Here is a 26,678-nt window from a genome sequence, read left to right as displayed (position 1 = left end):
AAACACAAAAGCAATAGTTTTGTTTTAATCCATTCAAGACACTTGTGTGTCATTCAGATACCCTTGAGATAGAGAATTTGTAAGGGGAGAATTTCATTATCTCTTTTTAAAAGTCATTTGAATCTGATTTGGCTCTGAAGATTTTCCTTTTATACTTTGAAGATTATAATGTATAGTAGTACTTTGATTCCAACCTACATAACTGCAGAGCCACAGCTGTTAGTGCTGTATATAAAACACTCCACTGTGTTTAAGCATGTTTTTTTTCAACTTTTTATAATATTTAGATAAGAAATCTGCAGTTCCTCATTTTCTGTAAATATTTGGTGGGAATCTTATGGTACTTCAAAATGTATTGCCCAGGATGATACTAGGACTTCCTGACACACTAAAGGCAATAACTAACCTCTCTTATGCTGTGTTGTTGGCTTATGCTCGCAGTGGACTATGCTGTGGAACAGGCTCATCAGGGAGTGTTCTTCAACCAAGGCCAATGCTGCACAGCAGGATCACGGATCTATGTAGAGGAGCCAATCTATGATGAGTTTGTCAGAAAGAGTACAGAACGTGCACAGAGGAGAACAGTAGGAAACCCTTTTGATCCTGCCACTGAGCAGGGCCCACAAGTAAGATTTTCTTAAGCAAAACAAATAAAAAAATGGCTCAAAAAATGGCTAAGTCAACATTTGTTCATTTTTTTATTATTGAGTAAATTTTTAATATATGCTTTATCTTAGTTTCTTAGAAATTGTGCCCTGTGCATTGGAGCCAATCAAGAAACACTAAAACAAACACAATAAGCAACAGAAAGATACAACATTTCAGTTTAATTTTAGTAAAGTGTGATAGTATTAGTATCTAATTCTGGAAGGAGAATGACTTAGATTTTGCCTTACATTATATAGTTCAGTTTCTTATGTTATGACATCAGGTTGAGTTTGTTATGATATGAGTTTGCTCATTGTTGGGTATAAGACTGGTGTTGTTTGATGAATTATAAGGCTAGGTTATATTGAAGTGTTTTTAAAAATTATTTCACGGGACGTGAGTATTGCTGACAAGGCCAGTATTTGTTGCCCACCTCCATTTCCTCTTGAGGTGCTGGTAATGGTGATGGTGATTGTGATGATGGTGGTGAGCTGCTTTCTTGCACCACTACAGTCCACCCACAGTGAGTTTCAGGTATTTGATCTGATGACAACCCAGTGATTTATGCAGTTGGGTATTTTACAGTGAGGTATAAGGTTACTATGATATAACATTTCTTTTTTAGCAATATTGATTATAAGATTGCATTTGCTGTGGTACAGAGCTACCGACTATGCTCATCGGTTTGTGGTGCTCAGGCCCTGCCATAACGGATTTCATTTATCTTCAGATTGACAAACTGCAATGTGATAAAGTCCTTGAACTTGTACTAAGTGGTATCGCTGAAGGAGCAAAGCTTGAATGTGGTGGCAAATCACTGGGGAAGAAAGGATTCTTCATTGAACCCACTGTATTTTCAAATGTCACAGATGACATGAGGATAGCGAAGGAAGAGGTACTGGACTCAATTCTAATTACTTACAGTATGAAGTATATAGATTATATCATTCAACAACACACTTTGAAATGCTATTTTACTATTAACTGGTATTTTGATTCTGAGCACCTTCATTTACTTGTTTCAGATTTTTGGCCCAGTTCAACCAATCATCAAGTTTAAAACTATGGAAGAGGTTGTGGAAAGGGCCAATAAGTCTCAGTTTGGTCTAGTGGCTGCGGTGTTCACCAAGGATATCGATAAAGCATTAACAGTTTCTGCAGCTATGCAGGCTGGGACAGTCTGGTAAGGAACTACAATGATGTGATGTTGAGACAACCCTCCCTTGAATTCCAAAACACTTCTGACTTATTTTTAGTGGAAAAAGATCATTGATCAAAGGTCAGATCAACAGAATACCACAAAGGCAGATTTCTCGGTAATTTAATTTGGAGGCTGTATAAGGCGGATAATGTCAGACACTGAACTGATCAAGTCAGATGAAAGTGGGTAAATTTTGCAAGACTATGCTCATGGACTAGAACCACTGTTGCAGGAGTAAAACCACTCACTGACCTGTACCCCTATTGAGCAACAGTTCTACGTTGGGAGTGGAATCTTGAAAAATGTATCACTTCAACACTTTCACATATGGTCATATATTTTGACTTTACTACAAATGTCAATAGACATAATCAATGAAACAAAGCCACATCTACAATAGTAATGCTACCAATGTGTACTAACCATTTTGTACAGTACAGAAACAGACCATTCAGCCCATCATGCCTGTTCTGACTCTTTCAGAGATCTATCGAATTAATCCAACACTCCTGCTCTTTCCCATAGCCCTGCAAACATTGGCCATTCAACAACACATCAAAGTGCCCTTTTGTAAGTTACTATTGAATTTGCACCTATCACACTTTCAGGCAGTGCATTCTAGATCATAAGAATTCAATGCATAAAAATCTTCACATTTCCTTCCAGATTTTCACAAATTATCTCAATTTTGGGTTTTCTGGTTATAAAACTATTTCCAGTGGAAACAGTTTCTCACCATCTACTCTATCTAAAACCTTTATAATTTTCAACACCTCCATTAAATCTCCCCTTAGCCATGTGTAATCCAAGGAGAGCAATCGAAGCTTCTCCTGTTTCCCCATATAACTGACATCTTTCATCACTGCTACCATTCTAATAAATTTCCTCTATATCTTTTCAAGGTCTTGACATCCTCTGAAAGTACGGTGCCCACAAGTGGACACAAGCCTCCATCTGAGGCTGAAACATTGATTTCTGAAGCTTTACCGTAACCTCCTTGCTTCTGTACTCAGTTCCTCTGTTTATAAAGGCAAGAATCCTGATTGCTTTTGTTATTAAGCAGCTTACTTGACATCTGCTTTCACATTTAAAGATATGATATTGTGAAGTCCCCAGGTCTCTCTGTTCCTGCATGCTCTTTAAAATTGTACCTTTTAATTTATATTCGATCTACTCATTCTTCTTTCCAAGATGCATCACTTCACACTCCTCTGCAGTAAATTTAACCTGCCTTGTGCCTGCCCATTTGAACAGTCTATCTATGTCCTCCTGACGTCTGTTACTAGCTTCCTATGACAGGTTTATTCCAGAAATATATCTAGTTATCAACTGAAAATAAGTACGGGGAATGGATGCTGAACAATGGATTCAAGCCGTCTGATTCGGTTGATGTGTTTCTACATCATTCACTGCTTATGCAGTTTGCCAGCCCCTCTCACTCTCCAGGCTGTTGCTGGCACAAAGCTTTGCACAGCCTCTTGCCTCAGATGGTTTCCAGCCTGCTTCGCAGTGACTGTTTTAGTGAGCTCATTCTATTATTACAGACAACTTTCTGGAAGGAGAGAATGTTTATTGAAACAAAACATATCAAAAGTCAGACACTCATCCCTGAGGAATATTGAACATGGATTCTATCTGTTTTTTATTCAGGATCAGCAATTTCTGAGATACGGAATATGAAAAATAAAAATGTTGTCTCATGAGTTGGAGCAACAATGGAGATTTCTTTTCACAATTAGCTTTATTTATGCTTTTTCAAGTTTTTCTTTTCCTCTGTGTTGCTGAAATATGATGACTTTAATGTATTTTGGGGCTTGTCTGAAATGAAATATGTATTGGGGGTCGGGCATGCTAACCAGTAACTAATTGCAATATTTTGGGTAGTGCTGACTCCAATCTTCTGAGTCCCTTTTTCTCAGTTAGGTCACTGATAAGGAATTACAATTGATTTCAGTGTCTTTCCAAAGAGGAGGGAGAGTCATTCAAAGTTCCCACTTTTGAGTTTTCTCCATTAACAAAAGGTGACCATAATGTTGGGCAGAGCCTGTGATGTTCCACATCTTCTTTGGAATGGACTGAACAGTGCTAGGCTCCCCCATCATTGAGGACAGGGATATCTGTAGTGCCTCCTCCTCCAGTGAGTTGTTTAATTGGCCACCACCATTCACAATTGAATGTACAGCTTCGATCTGATGTTGTGGAATCATTTAGTCCTGTCTAATATTTGCTCTTTCTGCCATTTGGCATGCAATCAGTCCTGTTTTGTAGCTGCACACAATTGACTTCTCATTTTTAGGTATGCCTGGTGCTGCTCCTGGCATGTCCTCCTGCACTCTCCATTGAACCAAGGTTGATCCTCCGGCTTGATGGTAATTGTAGATGGGCAATATGTCAGGCCATGAGGTTGCAGATTCTGCTGCTGATGCTGGTCATAGAGCCTCATGGATGCCCAGTCTTGAACTGCTAGATCTGTTCAAATTCCATCCCATTTAGCACAGTGATGTTGCCACACAACACAATGTTCTCACTGTGAAGACGGGACTTATTCTCCTCAAGGACTGTGCCACTGTTCATCATGGACATTGAACCACCGACTCAGAGTACATTTAAATACTCTTGCCATACTCAGTGCTTCCTCCAAGTGTTGTTCAACATGGCAGGGTACTTATTCACTGGCCAAGTGGGAGGGAGCAGAGAGCAGTGATCAGCAGGAGATTTCTTTGCCCATGTTCAACCTGGTGCCACAAGACTTCATGGGATTCAGAGTCAATGTTGAGGACTCCTAGGGTAACTTCCTACCAACTGTATACCACAGAGCCACCACCACTGCAGGGTCTGTCCTGGTGATAGGACAAAATATATTCAGGGATGGTGATGGTAAAATACTGAGGATGGTGTATTTCAGACCTTCCTGGGGCATTGGACTTTTCACCCTGTGTACAGCCGCAAACTATGAACAATGAAGTCCAAAATGCCCTCCTGCTTCCTACAATTGCCCAAAAGGAATGATAATTTGAGAGTTACTATGGGAGTCTGCTGATAATGTTTAAGGAGGTGAAGCAGGAAAGTTTGATTGAAAATGTTGTGGACTGGTACATACATGACAGAGCTTAGGCTGTTCCTTACCCAAACCCAAGAGGGTGGAAATTGGAGAAGTGAAAACTGTAAGCAGCCCCATAAATGTGAGGCTGTCTAAAACAGCTGCCAGCATCTTAACTTGCAGGAAGTTCCACTCCACTAGGACCTACACTGGCTCTGGGTCAAATAATGTCTTGACTTTAAACATTTAATTCTTGTTTTTCAATCTCTCCGTGGCTTTGACCCTCCCTGTCTCTATAATCTCCTCCTGCCCCTTGAGATAAAACAAAAACCAGCATGAGATCTGAAACAAAAACAGAAATTGCTGGAGAAGCTCAGCATGTCCGGCAGCATCTATGGAGTGAAAGCAGAGTCCAGTGACTCTTCATCAGAAGCCTCCATGATATCTGCGCCCATCTAATTTCTGGCCTCTTCCTAATATTAATTGCTCCACTATTAGTCACCATACCTTCTGTTACACTGGCCCTAATTTCTGGAATTCCCTTCCTACACCTTTTCTCCTTTAAAACATTTCTCCCTTAAAATATTCCTTAAAATCTACATCTTTATCCAAGCCTTTGGTCATCTGATCTGATATCTCCTTAGCTAGCTTGATGTCGTTCTATTTTATAATGCTCCTATGAAGCACTTTGGTCAAAGGCACTATATAACTATAGTTAGTTGTTGATGTGCACTGTGGCTGTTTGAGATGAAGTGTTAAAAATTGGAGTCAATTTGAACCTACTTGGAGTTCAAAACTTAATGCCAGGACTGCAATTAATTGTACAAGCAAGTGTTTTAACATTCACAGAGAAACAGATTGCCTCACTCACACCCATAGAGGCAAAGAACATTCTAATCAATTAGGAGACTGACGGTTTTAAAAATCAGTCATTTGAAAAACAACTCAGATTGGACTCAGGGATACTTTCTCCCCAACATACGTTTGTGCCTATTTTTCAGATGGTGTCATGTGCTGTTCATTGGTGCAATCATTGTATTTGGATCTGAATTGGGTCAGGTGTCAGTTTAATTGTGATTTCAACGTGTCCAAGTGATATGACAATGGATTTTAATGCACTTGATGTATTCACATCACAAAGAGAAATCTACAGAAAACATTTCCTTAAAAATTGGCCACATACTAAAATACTTCGAAACAGTTCCCCGTGTATATGTATGCATTTTATATGCATGAAGTTATTCTAGAGACATATTGAATTGGGCTGATAACATCAACCCTCAAACTTGCTAAAAGTATGCTCCAAATTGACTCATATTTTTGAAATCCTGGCTTTATACCAAGGAATTCCAAGCAGCAGCAATTACTCCAAGAGCTGAATCATTTGCACAAATGTAATTACTGAAACAGGACAACTTTTCATTAAGATGGTGGAAGATGAGTGGAATGTGACATAGTTGAAGCTTTGAGTTGTTATCCATTCTCAGTTATTTCAATTCTGTCTGATCTTTTGAGGTTGTGTTTCCTCTTTTCCCATCTGATGAATTTTGTTCATCTGTCACAATTCATTGTCATATGTTGCACATCAAATTTAAAGTCTCTTGTGAATCCAGTTAAAAATCATCCTTATGCTTGTTTTCCTGCATTCGTCTTTCAGACTTTGGACTTGAGTAGATTTCTTTAAACAATAATTTAATTCAAATTAAATTCATTGTTCTCTTATTGCAGGATTAATTGTTACAATGCCTTAAATGTCCAAAGTCCCTTTGGAGGATTTAAAATGTCTGGCATTGGAAGAGAAATGTAAGTAGTTTTATAGACTCGGGTTTCAGAACACTGTGTATCTCACCAAACTTAAGAGTGCTGTTTTATGTCCACAAACACATTTTCTGTTAAACTTAAAAAGTTAAACACGGGGAAAGAAAAAAAACGAATTCCCTGAATTTACAAAGTGTTTTTTAAAAACCATTTTATGATTTCAGTGACAAAGTATTATTTCAGACAACTGTACAACGTGAATGTACTATTTATCGCTTTCTCTTTGTCTCTCTAGGGGAGAATATGGGTTAAGGGAATACACGGAAATCAAAACTGTGACTGTCCGAATTCAACAGAAGAATTCTTAAGGTTGTTGGTGGGGTTGATGCTTTGTATATGGACACAGTGAATCCATTCTGTTGTCAGCAGGACAAACATGCACAATGCTGGTTGTGCAGCATACGGTTGAAGCTTTATCTTATCAAAAGTAACAAAAAAAACTAGTGAATGTATATGTACCACAAATACTGTGTATTTGAGGAAAATACAATAATCTCAGCAGATTCCCCGAGTGCGTTCATTATACATTGCCCCTCAAAATCATTTCTAGCCTTATGGAATCTGTCCACTGTGGATATTTAATAGACCAGAAAACTTTCTGGTGTCACTGGAACCGATGGCCTTGTTCTACCGCTGTTAACACTTTGAGAAGTGCCACAGAAACTACAGGGCCCTGGTTAAAAATCAATGTGTGCTATGGGGTAGCTAAGGTAAGTGAAGGAGGAATAAATCGTAGGGTGAGGTCAACCTGATATTCGCAACCCTCCAGTGATGCAGTGTAAACATCAGTCCTGGCTCACTCATTCTCTTAGATGGGAAAGACACAATTAGGCAAGCGAATCCCATGATCCAGAGTGTTTTCATATTTTTGGTGTTTGGGGAAGGGGGAGATGGGGGTATGATGGGGTGGGTCTATAGGTTACCCAAATATAAATGCTTAGGTATTTACTCTAAGTTTTGTGGGCAGTGCACTGGCTGATTCTCATAGTCATTTCCAGCAGAGAACTGAGAGTCTGCCATGAGCCACAAGAATTCAACTTTTAAAATATACGTCTGCACTGGAATAATTTTAACCTGCAGCTGTCAACATTTATCTCTGAGGATAAAGAAGCTGTGGAGTTCCCAGCATCAATCTTACCTGGGAAGGGCAGCGCAGAAATCCCAGAGTTTGTGGGAGTCCATATCCATTGTCTGAATGCATTCTCTTTATTAATGACCTTGGGAATGCCTGTGCATCCCCCATGGGTCCATTTTGAGGTTTGAAAGGGAGGGCATGGCAGAACTGGTGGTCGGATTACCTATATTGATAATCATGATTTACAGAGCATCTTTACTATTTCAAGGACCGAACCAGCCCTTCAGTCTAAGGGCCATCGCAGTGTTGATGCTTCACATGAGACTCATCCTGCCCTTCTTTCCCCAATTTTATCAACATCTCCTCCTTTCTCCCTTGTATGTTCAGCTTCCCTTTAAAGATATATATATATGTACCCCACACAATGTATTTCAACACAAGCTGCTCCCTTTGGTAGCCAGTTTCAGATTCCCAGCACTGCCTGAGTGAACAAGTGACTCCTGGATTGGATCTATTCACAACTTTATGCTTACAGTGCTGATAGTGTTCCTGTATTCCCCACAAGTGGAAGCATATTCTCCGTATCTGCCCTCATATACTGAAAGCTCTCCATCTGGTCATCCCTCAGCCTTCGCTAGTTCAGCAATAAGAGCTTTGCTGTTCATTTTATTTTTCTTAATAAAAGTACCTTCACAGTTCTGGTGTCTTTCTAACAAATCAATATTAAAATATGCTTTCATTTCAGTTCTTCAGCGTAGTGCTGCTCAATAACTTTTCTCCTGCTCTGCCCAGCCAGTTGGGCATCCTGTTGTGAGCCAGAAATAGTGTGGGCTGCACCCATTCAAAACAAACACAGGCACCTGAGCTGAGCATTTATAGTGCGTTCAGGGACAGGGAGATAAAAATTCTAACCTCCCTCAATACCCACTCCCCACCTCGGACTTCCCCAGGAAATTCAGGACCAGGACCCAGTTCTGTGTTGGTTGTCAGGGTACAATATTAGATTGTGCAGCTCTCTCCTCCTCCCCCAACATTTTATTGTATTCTTCTAGCAGATGCCTGTGTTATAATCAGCACCAGGTTAAAAGCAACTTAAAACTGCCAGTAATAAATCAGAAAGTGCTGGAGAAAGAAACTCAGCAGCTCTGTGGAGAGGCTAAAACAGAGTTAGCATTTCCAGGCTCTGAAGAAGTCACTGAACTCGAAGTGCTAACTCTGTTTCTCTCTCCAAAGATGCTGCCTGACATGCTGAGTTTCTCCAGCAATTTTGGTTGTCACTTTTACGCTATCCAATGAAAATGACTTTCTCCAGTCATCATGTGTATCGACCTAAGAATTAAACACTGAAGGGCTTTCACTGTTGTTACTTCAAGTAAAATGTTTTTTGAGCATTGAAAAATGTCTCCTGGAATACCAGCTAGAACTATGTTTCTTTGTGTTTAGTACAGAAATTAGCCCAGAACAAAATCAGACCTACATCTAATCTTAGGCAATTTATTTGGCAAACCTTTGTTCTCATTTATTTTCAAAAAAGCAGCTTGGGAAATTACAATGAATGACCTCCTCACTTCACTTGGCTATAGACAGTGCTCTCCTGAATACAGAATATAACGTCTTCCTTGGCATCTCCCATGCTAAGGGAAGCTAGATTTGATAAAGACAATGCCCTTATATATGTGCCATGTCCTCTTTCTGTGTTGTCTTGGACATTGTTACATGTTACACCATTAATTGTTGAGTGTTATCAATATATGGGGTAGCTCTTGGGACTTGGTAATATTGGGCAGCTCAATGCCATTGAATTATGTACCTAGACGTTACAAAGTAACGCAAGTCACTTGATGTTGCATCAGACATTAGACATCAATTAATCATTTGAAATTTTGACCACTATTCAGCACAAGTATTATCACCCTTTTAATCATTATGATTCTTAACAACAAAAATGAAGGCACAGCAAGAGGCAATCTGCAACACATAGCAGAGAAATAAAATCTCTCCAATCAGCCAAAAAGTCTGAAAATGAGGTAATCTGTTGGCAATAATAACAAAGAATGTATGATATGAAGTGAGAGGATACCAAAGTAATTAGAAACTTATTTCAACTCTGAGTGGTTAGTCTAGAAATTGCTTTTGGTGATATTAGCAGACTAATAATTAACACAAGTAAAAGAACATAGCTCTGTCCAATATTTTAACATAGACTTAAATCCATTTAAAATAAAAAGTTAACATTTCTATTAAACTAGTAAGTAGAGGAATTCCATACAAAGGCATTAAGCATTCAACCGTTAATATCACAAACAGTCATTTCAAGGCTTATGTGTGTTTAAAATATTTTGTTGTTACACTATAATTACCATGATAAAAGCAAATCCTTTATTATGTTTCATACTTCTCAATCAACACATATGAAAACTGAGCATTAATTTGACAAATTTTCATGGTCCTGTTTTTTTTCAGTTTCTATGATTTAGGTCACCTATGGTTGATGTCACAAAAAGCAATAATGTATAAATCCTTGCATTTTTATACACTGATTGACTGCAAATTTTTTCTTGTTAACTGTATTGCAGTTTTGAAATCATGTATATACAATTATGTACTATGAAGATATAAAGATATTTTCTATACTGTTTTTCATTAAAGAAAGAAGACACGTTTGATATCGGAGTCTAAGAGTTATGTAAAACAATTTGACTAAAAATCTGCTGATGTTTTAGAACAGAGCATCAGCTGTGTTGTGTTGGTTGTGACTAGATTGGTATAAACAAAGTCCCTGCCTGGGAATCTATTTCCTGGCACCTGGTCAAAAACTAGTTTTCATTCTCCACACACTGCCTATTGCAGGAATACAGGACTCCCGAATGCAGTGACAGACATCTTGTGCTTCCCTATTTACCTGTTTGAAACAGGACTTTATATTTGGAGCCCAATTCATCTTCCCTCTCTGACATATAGACTAAAATCAGACAAAACTGGAATGACTACACTTAGCTCTGAGTACTGTACCTGAGTACATGCCTCTCAGTATTTAGACCTGAAAACCCTGCCATTCATGACGACCCCACAGGCAGTTTATGATAAAATTACCACATTGGATCCATCCAACTAACTATTATTGAGAATTTTTATTGTAATATATAAAATTTCATTAATTGTTCAATATTTTAACTTCTATCGTACTAAAGTAAAGGTACAAATAATGTCAATGTTGACAAACTTGCATAAATATTTGGTTATAAGAATATATCCAGAAAGAGAACTGAACATTTTGGCAATTCATTTGACAACTAATAAATGTTTGGTTTGTTACAAAGCCTGTGAAAAGTCATTATTATTTTTTAGCGAGGCGCGAAGCATTTGAACTCATCCATCTGAATGTGTAGCAGATGTAGTGACGTCACAGCAATGACACTTTACATATATGTGTGCAGTTAGTTAAGCAAAGGTTTGCTTATCCTTTTCGTTCAGTGTCTTTGATTGCCTCCACTACGGAGATGTTAAAGCTCCCACTGCAGCACTCATTTTTTAATATATGCTTTCAAAAATTTCAGCTCCCCCAAACTGAGTGGAAATTTATTCCACACGTTGATCACTCTATGAAGAATTTCTTGACATTAGTTGTGAAATTGCCTTTTGTGAGTTTGAGCCTGTAACTGCAATCAAAATCTAGTGTAATATCTGAGTTTACTTTTCCCATTTCTTTAAACCAGCAGACCTTTACAAGGACACCTCCCAACACCATTTATGTTTGGATGAAAACTTCAGGTTGTTCCAATCTCTCCTTTTAACCCAAATGTCAAAAAGTGAGGAACATCCCGTGCCTTTTTAATTTGCTCTGCCTTTAGCATTTAAATGTCTCCCTTGTTTCTAGACGATCAAACCTGGGTACAGTATTCAAAGAAGAATCAGATTAGTACATTGTAAAGTTTGGTTCCTATCACCTCTGAGTTGTAGTTAATTGTGCTGTCTATGTAGTTAATCATTTACATTGATTTCATTGACTGATGCTTTAAATTAGTTGGACTTGTTAGTTTCCTAGCTTCATCTTTAATCATTTCATACAGTTGCGGATTATCTGTGTCACCTATTTTCCCTTCCTATGTGCAACATTTGTCTCAGTTTAATTTAATCATTCATTGTTCTTCCTTCTTACTTGTCTGTCCAACTTATTCTGTAGTTTCTGAACTGCTTCACTATTTGGTTTCATGTCATCTTGACCACTTTCTCTTGAACTTCTGAACTCTGGGAACTTACAAATTGAAGAAGTTAATGTTTCCAGCTCCAATCCCTGAGGCAACCCATTGCCTAAAATCCGGTGCTGGGAAATGGATGAGGAAAGCCCACAGATCGAGGGACTGGGATTGCAGGATAAAAGTGGAGTAAACAGATTGTGGGAACAGAACTGGAGATAACAACAGAACCATATGGATAGAAATAAAATAAAGGAAAAGAAAGTTTTTTTTTAGCTTGAAGAGAAACAGTTAGCAGAACCCTACCAGGCACTGTGATAGATTTAGGCAAGTCCATCAAAGTGTATTTATGCTGCGGGCAATTAACAATGAGTACAAAATGTAAAGGAATGCTCACATTTAACTTCGAGCAAATGCATTATTATAATGATATTATAGATCATAAATATAATTTTGCAATGTTACATTTTGAAAAATATCCAGCATGACTCTGATAAAATATAAAACCAAAACACTGCAGATGCTGGAAATCTGAAACAAACACAGAAAATGCTGGAGAAACTCAGCAAATCTGGCAGCATCTGTGGAGCGAAATAGAGTTAATTTTTCAAGTCTGGGTGACACCTGGTACATCTGATATGGTATTCCTAAATTATTCTTCAATCCTAATTATTATAGATAAAAGTAATCAGCAATTTATACCAGCCAGACTAGTTTTTGATCAACCAAATTTTATAAACACTTCTTTCATATTCCTTTCAACATCCTAAGAATGAATGCTACTGCACAGTCTTAGCTAGCTCATTCTTCTCCAGAATGTAAAAACTGATAACCTCCCTCAATTATGCTTTACATTAACATTGCCTAACAACTATTTCCTCATTAATCTTTTTCTTCCCCTGCCCTGGTGCTGTCTGCAGTTTAGGCTAAGGGTTTTTCAGTTAAAAAGAAGTCATTACAAAACCTAATTTGGTCTTTAAGACTCATAGGAGGAATAGAAACCTATGATAAATGATTCTTGTACACATTTTCCACAAAAGGAAACCTGAAGACTAAAGGAGCCAAGCTAAAATGGTCTAGTGTTGATTTAAATGTTTTTTATGGCAAATGTTTTTCTTAAGTGATTTCTATGCACTGTCCAACACAGTTGTATTTATCACAATTTGTATCTGCTGTTCTGCCCAGTTTTATATGCTGTTGTGAAAATGGGTGTTAAACTTTGTTCAATTTTGAATATCTGCAATTAAGCAATCAAAATAGTTTTGGATGAACATAATAAGATTTCCAAAATATAACCTTTGCAAACTGTTTACAAGCATGTATTAATGACTTGGAAGAAGGAAATGAGTGCACTGCAGCCAAATTTGCAGATGACAAAAATAGATGGAAAGGCAGGTTGTAAGAGAGATACAAGCAATTTACAGAGAGATATTGATAGGCTAAGTAAGTTGGCAAAAAGTTGGCAAATGGAATGTAATGTGAAGTTCATTTTGGGAGGGAAGACAAAAGAACATAATATTATTTAAATGGGAAAAACTGCAGAAGACTGCAACACAAAAGGACTTAGAGGCACTTGTAACTGAACCACAGAAAGCTAGCACAAAGGTGCAATAGATAACCAGGAAGGCTAATGGAATGTTGGCCCTTAGTTCAAGGGGGTTGGAGTATAAGAGTAGGGAAGTCTAACTGCAACTGTACAAGATGGGGATATGATAGTTTAGTGGTATTATTTCTGGTCTGTTAATCCACAGACCCACAAAATGTTCTGGGGACCTGAGCTTGAAACCTGCCATGACAGATAGTGGCATTTGAATTCAATAAAAATCTGGAATTAAGAGTCTTGTGATGACTATGAATCCATTGTAAGTTGTTGAGAAAAACCCATCTGTTTCACAAATATCTTTTATCGAAGGAAACTGCCATCCTTACCTCGTCTGGCCTACATGTGACTGCAGATCCGACGGTAATGTAGGTGACTTTTAACTCCTTGTGGGCAATTAGGGATGGATAAATGCTGGCCTGGCCAGTGATGCCTTCATCCAATGAATAAAAGAAAGGTACTGGTGAGATCACATCTGGAATACTGAGTGCCGTTTTGGTCCCCTTATTTATATGCTTATCAATCTTCTCTTGAATTAATTGACTTACCCGTTCTCTGAGGTCATACGGGGGGCTCCCAATTTACGAACATCCTACTTATGTACACTTATGTACACCTGTACTTACTCATACAGGGGTGTAATTTTAATGACCTGACATGCAAACATTTCCTTTTGAAAATTCCTTCGTATTGTTCTGTGTTGTGCTCTGACTTGCTTACGAATCGACTTGTGAGTGGTCTTTAGAACGGAACCAGTTCACAACCCAGGGACTGCCTGTACTGGTTTAAATGCCAATTATTTGGGAGTAGAGTTAACAGTGACAGGGATAATCATATACATATGATGGCTCCATATCAGAGTGCATATTAATTTAGTTCACATAGGTATTTAGGCACAATTAAGAATCAAAGATCATAACCCCTCCTTGGGGGTAATCCGTTGACTCAGTACATTGCCATACTAAATCACATTTTTATTCATTTTAGATTCAAAGACTCATTTACTTGATTCTTCCAAAGCTCCATATTCATTTCCTCTTCAAGATCTTATCAGCTTACCTCCCTTGTAGACAAATATTGTTTTATCTCTCAGACTTAGAAATGACAATCTTCCCCAGTGCCCAATCCAATCTCTGTATTTCTATGATCCAAAAGCATATTCTGTCTCCTTCCCAAGTCCATATCGCTGACCCTTTCAGATTCCTAATCATATTCATCGGCCATACATCACTGCATCTTCTGACAGATCAGGGAAATATGATGTTGAAAATATAAGGAAATAATGTTGAAAAGGATAAAACAGAAATGACCTAAGGTCTTGAAAGGAGAAGGTAATGAAAACTCGGCAGACACATGCTCCACCAAACCCGATGAATTCATGCAATGGAGTGTTGAGTCATTCAGAACAGGGAAGGTTCAAAATTGATTCATGCTCTTTGTTAACTGATTTCACTTGAGATGATGTTAAGGGTTGGGCTAGGAAGTAGAAGTTGACAAGAATTCCCATTTTTGAAACCTTTGTTTTTATTTCAAAAATGTACTTTATTCATAAAAATATTTTAATATACATAGTCACTAGAGCAGTTCGGTTCTATATAGTAGCATATGAAGAAACAAACAAACATTGGAGTTTGACTCTATCCAACAAACAAACCAAAGGCATTTCTTACTTGTTTAACATTATATTTACACATATTTGGGACATCAGGAGAGTCCAATAACTGAATGGACTCCCATTTAACTTTGGCTGAAAGACTTTAGGCAGTGGTCTTTCCCCACTGCACCTTGACAGCAGCTGCCCCAAGCTTTAGAGCATCCTACAGCATGTAGTCCTGGATGTTAGAACGTACCAGTCTGCAACACTTGGTTGAGGCCAACTCTTGGCTCTGGAAGACCAACAAACTTCGGCCAGACCAAAGAGTGTCTCTCACTGAGTTGATGGTCCTCAAGGCACAGTCGATGTTTGGCTCGGTGTGTGTCCAGGGGAACAGGCCGTAAAGCACAGAGTACTGCATCATGCAGCTGCTTGGGACAAACCTTGAGAAAAACCACTGCATGTTTCTCCAGACTTCCTTTGCAAAGGCACATTCCAGAAAGAGATGTAATACAGTGTCTATAAACCTGCAGCCCCTTTGAGAGCAGTGGAAATCTAGGCCAGTGATCATTACAGATTGTACACTTATAGATATTTGAGGACACGGTTGAGTTTGATTGAGATTCCTGTTGCAGCTACAAATCCTATGTTTAGTGACTGTAAAGGTTCATAACAGAATAAGGAGTGCTAGAGGGAACTGCATCATCACCACAAAACAATAAAGCTGTAAGAATGATACATGAAAACATTTGTTTCTATTAAACTCACAATGCACACTATTTAAATGATTTTAATTCTTTCTGTTATTTAATTATATTATTAAAATTTATTTATTTAAATAACGTATATAGTGCAGCATTGTTGTTTCTGAGTCAACCCACTCCTGATATTTGAATATGCATCCTAGGCTGACTAGCCCCACTTTGTTACAATTTGCTGACCTGTGGACATTCCCTCATTAGTTAACATCTCATAACCTTTCATTATTTTGAAATTGTTTCCCAAAATTTTGTCCACAAATGTATAAAGGCCACGGTTTAGGATTCCTTTCCAAAATTATAGCCCCTCTATCTGTTTTCATTCCAGTGAATCATCATTGTACCCTATCCAAGTTTTTCCTGTTATAGAGTAGGGAGATTGTACACAGCACTCTAACTGGATCTCAACCAACAGCTTGCACAGATTCAACATCACTTCATTGCTTTGAAATTCACACACCAATATCCTATTTGCCTTTTGAAATTCATTTTGTCCAGCTGTCCTATGAAAGGTTTGCGTTTTTACTTCTAGCCCTCTGTGCCTCACTCTTTGAAAAGGCTTAAGGTTTCTTATATTCAGCCTTTCACTAATATTTTCTCGAAAATACGCAGGGTCACTTTCTTTCTCATTAAACTGCATCCTCCACCAATGATGTATTCCACCTAGCTGCTCGGGTCTTTCTGCGGTCTTTATATTCTCCCTTGCTATTTGACTTCCCCTTTCGTTTACTATAATCAGCAAACATTAGAATCATTCTTATTGGTGTGTTTAAATATTTTCATAAATGGAAAGCAAAAGGTTTTCTAATTCCCAAAGTCACATCACTATCCACATATTACCAAAATGAAAAACATTAATTTCCTTTTGTACTGTGTATCCCCATGCCATCCTTTTTTCTGTGCAGTCACTCTTTCTTTAAGTAATTAGCCTTGACTCAATTTGTGTAACAAGTCTCTTTTATGGTAATTTATCAAATATCTTTAAAAAGTGCATATAAGCAACATTCAATGTGTTGTCCTTCTCTATAAATTTTGTGATTTCCTTTCCAAATCTGTGCAGACTGTTCCTTACTGGCTCATGCCTTTCTAAGTATTCATTAACAATAATGCTTTGGCAGGCACTGTTAAGAGCTGCTGTGCTTCAGGCACCAGCTCATTTTATTATGGGCACGCAGGCCTGAGGTTCAGCTTATGTTCAATGCATATAGCGTGTGAGAATATAAGCCTGACGGGCTTTGATGGTTTGAAGCTTACACATAAACAGTGCACAAAGCTCAGAACCAGCTCCAGTTTTGTTTAAATGAGAAGACCTTCCAATACCGCATGAAGGAACCATGAACAGCACCAATATAAAACAGATGGTGATTAGGAAGAATGTTACCTTAAGTTGGATGCTTGTTAAAGTTACAGTGTCATTATTGATGTATCCTTTAAACTGATTGGCTTAACACTGCTCTGATGTATTTTTACAAAGACAGATCTGACTCACGATGTTACATTCTTCAGAACAGGTAGGGAAAGGAGATAGGGCCCAAACCCACCCAGCAAGAAGGGGGATCAAACCCCATGTTGTTTACAGCAATACTACCCACACTCACCATCCAGCCAAGTGAGTCAAATTGTTCCCAGTGGTTTGAACTACCATGACGATGTATACTTTTACATGCATGTTGTAGCCTGGAGTTACAGATAATGATGATGGAAGTTCCAATTTTCTTTCCATCACATGGCTAACCAGGAATCTCTCCCAGGTTTTACCTCCTGCATTTGGCATGTATTGGAAGGATTTACAAAATTGATACTTCACCTGTTTGTTCAGGTGTTGACCTTCCTTGACCATCAAACCCTGGAATTTCTAACTCAGAGGTCAGGGGCTTCCACAAAACCATTATCATTTCATTGAATAAGTTATTGAAATTTATTACACTCTTTCTGAAAGCAGCATCCAGTTCCTCTGTAACACTGCTCAATGAAACAGGATACCTGTCAGCATCCAGCTACGGCTTTTACAGTGAACATTTGCGGAAAATGATCAAGAAGTCATAAAGACAGCAGGGACTACATTTTCGACAGCTTGACAAAATGTGTTGTTGAGGATGTTAATTGGGTACCGAGATGGTAATGTGCGATTGATTCATGCCTGTCTGTAGTCATGTAGGCAGCTTGTGATGCCTGCTAATTTAAATGATAGTGGCAGGCAGCCCAGCACTAAGCAATATATTTCCAAGTCAGGATGGTGAGTGGCTTTGGAGGGGAAATTGCAAGTAGTGGTGTTCCCATGTCTCAGCTGCCTTTGCCCTTCTAAATGGAAGTGGTCATGGGTTTAGAAGGTGCTGTGTAAGGATCTTTGATGAATTTCTGCAATGTAGATAGTGCACACTACTGCTACTGCATTAGTGGTGGAAGGAAAAATGTTTCAAGGAGGGTGGGTGGATTGTCTTTTGTTGGAGATAGCCATTACATGGCATTTACGTGACACAAATGTTACTTATCACTGTTTGGTCCAAACCTGGATATTGTCCAGGTCTTGCTGCATTTGGATATGCACTGCTTCAGTATCTGAGGAGTCGTGAATAGTCACTGGCAAACATCCTCACTTCTGACCTGATGGAGGGAACGTCATTGATGAAGCAACTAAAGATGGTTGAGCTTTAAGACTCTATGCTGAGGAACTCCTACATAGATATCCTGGAGCTGATCTGTTCTCCTGGTGATTCTTCCTTTTTTGTCATATTATAATTTTGTAACTGCCTTTGTCAACTAACTACATACTTCTCTGTCCTTATGACCATGCCTCATGCTTCCCTATGTATGGAATACTAATCTTATTATATATTTATCCTTGGAATGTTTTACCCTATTGCTTCCTTTCCATATTTCATAAAGTTTACTGAGTTTTCTTCTGCATTATCCCAAAAGTATTTCTCAAATGCCTCATTATATATTATATATCCCCCAGATTTCTTGCCTTTGCTTTGTTCACTTCACTCTCACTCAGGATGCTTTTAATGTGTACTTTATCAATAACATCTTTAAATAACATCTTTGAATACCTACCTCTGCTGCTCTGTCTTTACTTCCATTAAGTTCCGTTTGATTCTGTTAATCTGAGCTAATTCCAGTTCTATTCTGTTATCTTGGATTTCAACTTTCCTCTATGTAGTTTCAATGTGAAGATAATTATGTTGTACTCACTTTTTAATAGGATTTCAACAGCTTGTTCTGCATCCTCAACAAGTTACGTTTATGTAGCACATTTGACATACAAGAACATTCCAAGGCACATCATAGAGATGTGATCAGCTAGAAACACACAAAGGAGGCGATGTTAAGAGGGTGTGGGACCAAACTTTTGTCAAAGAGGATGGTGTAATTTTTATAAAAATTGTTACAAAAGTTTTAAAGGAAGAGAAAGTAGTGAAGAAGCTCGGTAAGGGATCCAGACAGCTGTCAAGTAACTTCAGGTTTTTATTCAAAGGATCAGCGATAAAGGCTAAAATTAACAAAGAATAGTCATACTGTGACCTCAATCACAAAATCCAAGTTCCACTCTGAAATGTTTAACATTATCATCAACGCTCAAAAATATAGGAGGGAAGACAACGTAAAGGCTAACTGATGGCCTTTAGAACAACTGCTCTGCTGAGATACAGTCACAATAACATCTTGGAAGTCTACAGTTTGACGTTAATCCTGCCAAGGACAAAAGTAGACTAAAAGCAAAGTTAATTTGCTTTTTAAATTTTTCTTGCCATTATTATAATGTTGCCATTTCAATTTTCAATGATATACCATCCGATATTAATTACTTATAAGTCTGTATGTATGTTTCAAGCTTCATAAAACAAAGCAGTTATCAAAACAAAGTCTCTTGAGTCATCGGAACATTCATGCACAAATAAATATTGAGTTTTACAGTAAATTCCATAAAGTAAGCAATGGGGATAAAACTGGAATCAACAGAATTACCTCGAAGACTCCCATCGTTCATAGGCATCACCAGAATGGCGTAACAAGATAAACCAAAATGCTTCTCAGTAGCCTTTCTGGTTCAGTTCTACATTTCATAACATTCTACAAGGTATCCCTGGAACCATTTAGCACACTGACCTCCAGAAGATTGGTGACTCCTCATTAATTACAACAAAAGGTACAAAAGATACACTGTTTATTTTATGAAATATTTTGCAGTGACTGTGCACTGTTGATATAGTTGAATTTTTAAAAATCTATTAAGACTGACATCTCCGATGTTATGAGATGGGATATTAACAATACAGCCCAGACTTACACATCAAATGAAGGGTACTTGCAGAGAGCATGGGAAAGGCCTGCCTCAAACTGCATGTGTTCCATTCACTTGCCATGTACAGCATTTTCACAGACTGAGCTGGGGATGGGCCAGATTTTCAGTACAGGAAGCTCTATCATGACTGAATTGCACCTTTGAAGTGTAAATCACTAAGATAATTTTTCTTGAGGAAGCATTTCTGCTAAATTCATGCCTGAGAAGTGGTTTTACTGGCTACAGATGCACCAAAGAGCATGCAATTCATTTATTTAGTCTGTAACTGTAATTTAGAGTCAGCTGCTGTTTATGTTTGAACTGATCTAATCCAGTACTGCCAAGATACACATCCAATAATCTGGACCATTCTTTTCTATTCTTTAAGCATGTCAAAATTCATTTGGTTCTCTTTTTTCCCACCAAGATTCACTTTTAAATTTATCATCCTTTTCCGGGGCTCATTGCTATGAATTTTAATATGCCATCTTTAAAAAGTGATGCATAGAAATAGGAAATAACTTGGCAGATTGGTTTGTGTGGTTAATATCTTTGGCATCACCAAAAACCAACCTTTGAATAGTTTAAATGAAAAAGGTTTAAAAGAAAGACTTGTGAATCAGAATAAATCGATTAATGAATAAAAGTTATTGCTCCTACAGTGGCTTTCTGAACCAAGAACTCAGGGTTTAACACATCATAGGATTCATTGGAGACAAGAATCATTACAGACAGCAAATCATTCTCACCTCAGCAGCAATAGACCTGGGAGATTTTAAAGCCCATCGCATCCTTCTGCCTGTTCCAGATCAGTTGCCTGACTGCAAGGCACAAGTCAGGAGTGTGATGGAATACTTCCTACATGCCCTGGATGGGTGCAGCTCCAACAACACTCAAGAAGCCCCACACCATCCGGAGCAAAGCAATCCATTTGATTGGTGGCCACATGAATCACCTCCACTGCCAATACACAGTGCTAGCAGTGTATGCTGTATACTTTAGTAACTCGCTAAAACTCCCCGAATAGCACCTTTCAAAACACCGACACTACTGTCTCGATAAACAAGGGCCACAGACACAAGGGAACACCACCATCTGCAAGTTTCCCCCTTTTTGAAGGTCAGTTTCAGGATAGCCCAGAACAGTTTAAATCATCAAGATGGATCTTAGGAAGACTCTCCAGTTTCAATTTATCTGGGTGTTTGCTGACAGGGGTTAGTTTAATTGCAGTTGGATCTCATGTAGTTCCAGGCCATTGAAACAAGTTAGCCAAAGTAAATACCGGTCAGATATAGACCCACACTGTTTATGGAGTAGGTCACTAATTCCATCATTAAGCACATAAAGGACAGGTGCAGCTTTTGCTCAGGTTGACTTTTGCCTACTTTGTGGCTGGTGGGAGAATTGACAACGGGCCTCTCAGAGTTTTATTGCAAAACAAAATGACAAGCACAACAGCTCGGAAAGATTGAAAAGTAATATAACAAGGTCAAGGGACTGAGGTGTCCACAGGCAAGAAAGAGTAAATAAAATTTTTACCTGGGAATAGCTGGATCTGAGGATAATTCCTCCAGAGGTCTGTAGTATACTTATGGATGGTCACTAGGTAAATCTATAACTTTAAGATTTATATGTTTTATAAAAGAATTCTTGGAGGAAGTAAATAGTAAACCTAAATGCATAAGGTATGTCATTCTGAACCTATTGTTAAGCTAATAGAATTTGTTTTGTTTAGGTCCTTTATGTACAATAAATTTTGTTTCATTAAAAAATAGGTGTATCTTGTGGCACAGTTCTATTGGTTAAAACAAGATGTTTGGAATTATGTTTCAATGTTAATTGCCCTTAACCAGCTCATACAAATCCCCAACATAAGACACTGGGTGTATTCCTCTTGTATTTTACTTTTTAAGAGAAGTAACATAAAACACAGGATAGCACAAGATTCTTTTTTGAAGAAGTAAAATCAGGAAACCAAGCTATTCAACTGACAGATGCCTCATTGGGAAAATGTGAGGAATGGCCGTCTGTGCTGTGATGGAATATAACACATCAATGTCTTCTCGCTTTTCAAAAGGAATGCTTCAGACCTCTGTGAGGCTTTTGCTGTGTGACTTTGAATCATGAATGGGGCCACAGACAAAATGATTCAAGGTTTGCACTTGCACGTAGCCTTATTTGTGATCTAAAGGAACCTGCTGTGAATGCAGCGTAAAGTAGCAGATTGATGTTTTATTTAAATTGCAGCACTACCTGAAGCAAATGGCACCGCAATGAGCCGGAGTGCCAACATCAACAGGGCTTCGCTGCAGCGCCTCATCCACTTAACAGGAACTTAGGGCAGATTATTCAGAACCTGTTCCAAAATTCTGTTGCGGAAAATAATATGCAAATACTCCCTTCAGATTCGAATGTTCATATGCTCGAGGAACTAATCAATTTAAGTAGGAATAGGAGCTATTTTTTGGTGATATTCTATTAATTGCTTCAGAAGAATTACATGATAGAATACAATGTGTCAAAATGATCATCTTATCACTTCCATGTGATAAAATTGTGACAAAAGCAACACGAGATTGGCAGGCTCGAGCCATTCCCAACTTCTGCATTATCGGAAGTCACGTGACGCCAGGTTATAGTCCGACAGGTTTATTTGAAATTGCACCTGGCAGAGGAGCAGCACTTCGAAAGCTTGCGATTTCAAATAAACCTGTTGGACTATAACCTGGTGTCACGTGACTTCCGACTTTGTCCACCCAAGTTCAACACCGGGACCTCCACATCATAACTTCTTCATGTAAAGGAAGGTGATGATAAATGCCAGAAGCTCTTCCTGATCAGAAGCAATGCATGGTGGATCTGTTCGAAGTTGCCAGTTATTTACACCATTCATAAACATTTTGAGTTTTGCAACAGAATCTATGCTTGGGTTGCTAAGTTGCAGATGTAAGGGACATAAACTTCATTCAGAGAGTTCCAATAAATTGAGGAAATAGGCTAAGGAATAGCAAATGGATTTAACATAGCTAAATATTAAGTCACGACTGTTCGAAACACAGGTGAGGGTCCTGACCCAAAACGTCAGCTTTCCTGCTCCTCTGATGCTGCCTGGCTTGCTGTGTTCCTCCAGCTCCACAATGTTATTACAAGCAGGCATACAGGATTCTAAAAGTGCAAAATGTATTTGGCTGCAGAGAATTACTACAAGTTTCCAGTCAATGTGAAGTTAAATGAATATGAGAACACATCTACAAAAAGAGGATGGAAAAGACTCCCTGGCATGATGTTTCTGTGCATCAAACTAGCTTCCTAGCCATGAAATCTCCTTGGGGACACATAAACATGCAGCAAAGCCTGAGGCCAGTTTTCGGAATATCTTCACAAAATGCCTCTTTACACCTCCATGCAAACCTGCAGGAATTCAGACAACTTACCCGCTACAACTAACCTCAGAACTTACATCTTCAAACTTGAAATATTCTTCCTTGGGAATTTTTTAAGTTCACACTTGAAAGGTTAAGGAAATACATGCTCAATGCTTTCAGATTTATGCCTTTAATAACAAACCTGAAAAACAACAACCTACATTTTCATAAAGCCTTTAGGGGAATGAAAACATCCCATATCACTTCATAAGACCACTATCAGAAAAAAACTTGACACTGAGCCTCATATGGAGCTATTGGGTCAGATGACTAACAACTTGCTCGAAGCTGTATAGGCTTGAGAGTACTTGAAAGGGAAAAAAAAAGGCAAAGAGATGAAGAGGGTCAAGAAAAGAATTGTAGCACATGGAACCCAGGCACTGAAGAAGAAGTAATTAAAATCAGCATGCAGAGAACTGGAAGAACCGGGATTTCTCAGAGAGCTGGAGGAGGTTACAGATAGGGGTGGAGGGTCAAGGCTAAGGCAGGATTCGGAAATAGGATGGGAATTTTAATATCGAGGTTTGATTAATCTGTGTGGGTTACCATTCACCAGGGGTGAGTAGAATTTAATGTGAGCAGTGGGGACCCCTACATTACCAGTAAACCTGATGGAACCCTAACTGCCTTATGAGGAGAGTTTGAGTAGTTTATGCCTATACTCACTACAGTTTAGAAGAGTGAGACGAGATTTTAATTGAGGTATGTAAGATGTTAAAGGGAATTGGCAAAGTAGACAGAGCGGATGTTGTGCATTCTAAAATGAGAGATCATAGTTTTAAGCTAAGGGGTGACAGATCTAAATCTTCTCTCAAAGTGTGGTAATTCTGAGAGATGTCCTGTTACGGCTGTACAAGACATTGGTGAGGCCACATGAATAGAATATTGTGCACAATACTGGCCACCGTGCTATCAGAAAGATGTTGTTAAACTAGAAAAGGTACAGAAAAAATTTACAAGGATGCTGCACGGATTGGAGGGTTTTAGATATAAGGACAGGCTGGATAGGCTGTGACTTTTTTCACTGGAGCATCAGAGACTGAGGGAAAACCTTATAGAGGTTTATAAAATCATGAGGGGCATTACTAATGTGAATAGCCAAAGTCTTTTCCCTAGAGTAGGGGAGTGCAAAACTAGAGGCCATGGGTTAACATTGAGAGGTTAAAGATCTAAAACAGACCTAAGGGGCAACTTTTTCACATAGGAGGTGGTGCATGGATGGAATGAGCTGCCAGAGGAAGTGGGAGATGTGGGTACAACAGCAACATTTAAAAGACATTTGAACATGTACATGAATCGGAAAGGTTTAGAGGATATGGGCCAAACACAGGCAATGCAGACTAGTTTAGTTTAGGAAACCTAGTCGGCATGGATGAGTTGGACCGATGGGTCTGTTTCCATGTTTTATGACTCTATGACACTATGACCATCCCAGAGTGCAATGGATGCTGGTATTCAGAACTGAATACATTTAAGGAGGAGATAGACAGAATTTCAATTAGCAAAACGTGAAAGGGCTGTTGGGAATGGGCAAAATGGAGTTGCAGCCAAGCTGTGACCAGCCATGATCGTATTAAATGATGGAGCAGGCTTGAGGGGCTGAATTGCCTCCTCCTGCTCTTAGTTCTTAGGTTCTTATGTTCTCCAGGAACTCAGAGGAAATTGAGTTCCTAATTGGCAGTGGGAACCCTGCTATCAGGACTCCCGCAAAGGGGATAGCAAGAGTCAGAAGAAATGGCAGGCAAATGGCTCTCAGTGCGAACCCCACCCCCTTCCTGATCTTGGATATCCCAATCTGATCAAATCTCCCACCCAATCAAATGCCACCTTTCTCACCTCCTTGGACATCCCTTCCAAGGGGTGGCATTAAATTCTGGTCAGGGAACAAGTTAGAAGGCTGGCAGCAGATTTTTGGATAATCTCAAATTTACAGTAGGTTGGGGAGGGGGAATGTGTGGGGAGATAGAAGTCCTATCAGGAGCAGGTTGGAATAGTCGTATCTAGAGGTTCAAAGGTTGTGGAGGTGGGTTTCTAAGATTAAAATCGATTTCCTGCCCAGCAAAATATCTGACCAGCTATCCCAAAGGACAAAATGTTTTCTAATAACAGACTTTTCTTATAAGCAGTCTGGAAATCAAAGGATACAAGATCTGCCAGACTTCCATCAATCACTAATTTGACCACTTCGACACACATCAAAACAAAATATTTCTGGCTTGAATCACTTGATTTTCTTTATTAAGTACCTATCTGTCCACATTATCATGTCCCTCAGAACATTGTCACCTCCATGATCATCTCTGCAGTTGCTGTCAAACAGAACTCTATAACCCCAAGATCTCTCTGTCTCTTCTAGTTATCATCAATATTGTCTCACTCCTGTCTATTGAAATATGGCCAGACCTTCAACAGTTATTAATTATGTAACTCATATGGTTTGGATAACACACTGCAAATTTCCTTCAGCACTCTGAGGTAAACGACATCAAATGCAGCACACTATCATCTTTGAGAGTCTTCATGTCTGGTAAGACAATTCCTATGATTATTTCCAGAGAATCTATTTTAGTCACTTTGTTTTAATTATCTTCAACTGTGTCTTATACCTGTTTCTGCTATACTGTGTTATTTACTTTAAACATTGTGAAATATGTTTTGAGGACTTGGTGTCTGATGAACTTCTGCTGAACAGTAGAGGTTTAACATTAGTATATATCTTTTTATCCAAGAAATATACAAAGCTTCCCTGTTCACAAGGACAGAGCAAAATACTTTCCATTGTGGTATTGCAGTTGCTCCCTTTGGCTGTTTAACTCATTCCATCTTTCTCAACACGCATCCTTTCTTTGAAAAGTGAATCCATCTGAAACCTGCTACAAACTCGGACATACTTGCTGTGGTAATTTATCTAACCAACAGAAATATGATCACTATTGTCCAAAAGTTCCCCACATGAGGAATGAATATTATCTCATGCTCAGAGGTAAGGATTGAATGCAATAGATTATTTCCCTCCGTATTTTCCAATGCATGGTAAA

The 26,678-nt window shown here is 38.6% G+C and overlaps 1 protein-coding gene across 2 annotated transcripts in view; it reads left to right on the top strand.

Annotated features, from left to right (window-relative positions):
* aldh1a2 (aldehyde dehydrogenase 1 family, member A2) overlaps positions 1–7,572 on the top strand; it is a 68,725-nt gene extending 61,153 nt beyond the window's left edge. For both annotated transcript variants that reach the window (XM_020513964.2, XM_048615910.1), the window contains 5 exons: positions 442–626; positions 1,379–1,543; positions 1,674–1,831; positions 6,618–6,692; positions 6,943–7,572. In XM_020513964.2, the coding sequence (XP_020369553.1) occupies positions 442–626; positions 1,379–1,543; positions 1,674–1,831; positions 6,618–6,692; positions 6,943–7,015 (656 nt within the window). In that variant the 3' untranslated portion in view covers positions 7,016–7,572. The remainder of the gene's footprint in view (positions 1–441; positions 627–1,378; positions 1,544–1,673; positions 1,832–6,617; positions 6,693–6,942) is intronic.
* The last annotated feature ends 19,106 nt before the right edge of the window (positions 7,573–26,678 follow it).

This window comes from Rhincodon typus, chromosome 33 (genome assembly GCF_021869965.1).
Source record: "Rhincodon typus isolate 14 chromosome 33, sRhiTyp1.1, whole genome shotgun sequence".
NCBI lineage: Eukaryota > Metazoa > Chordata > Chondrichthyes > Orectolobiformes > Rhincodontidae > Rhincodon > Rhincodon typus.
The sequence above is the reverse complement of the archived record's forward strand: the minus strand, read 5'-3'. Positions and strand labels throughout refer to the sequence as shown.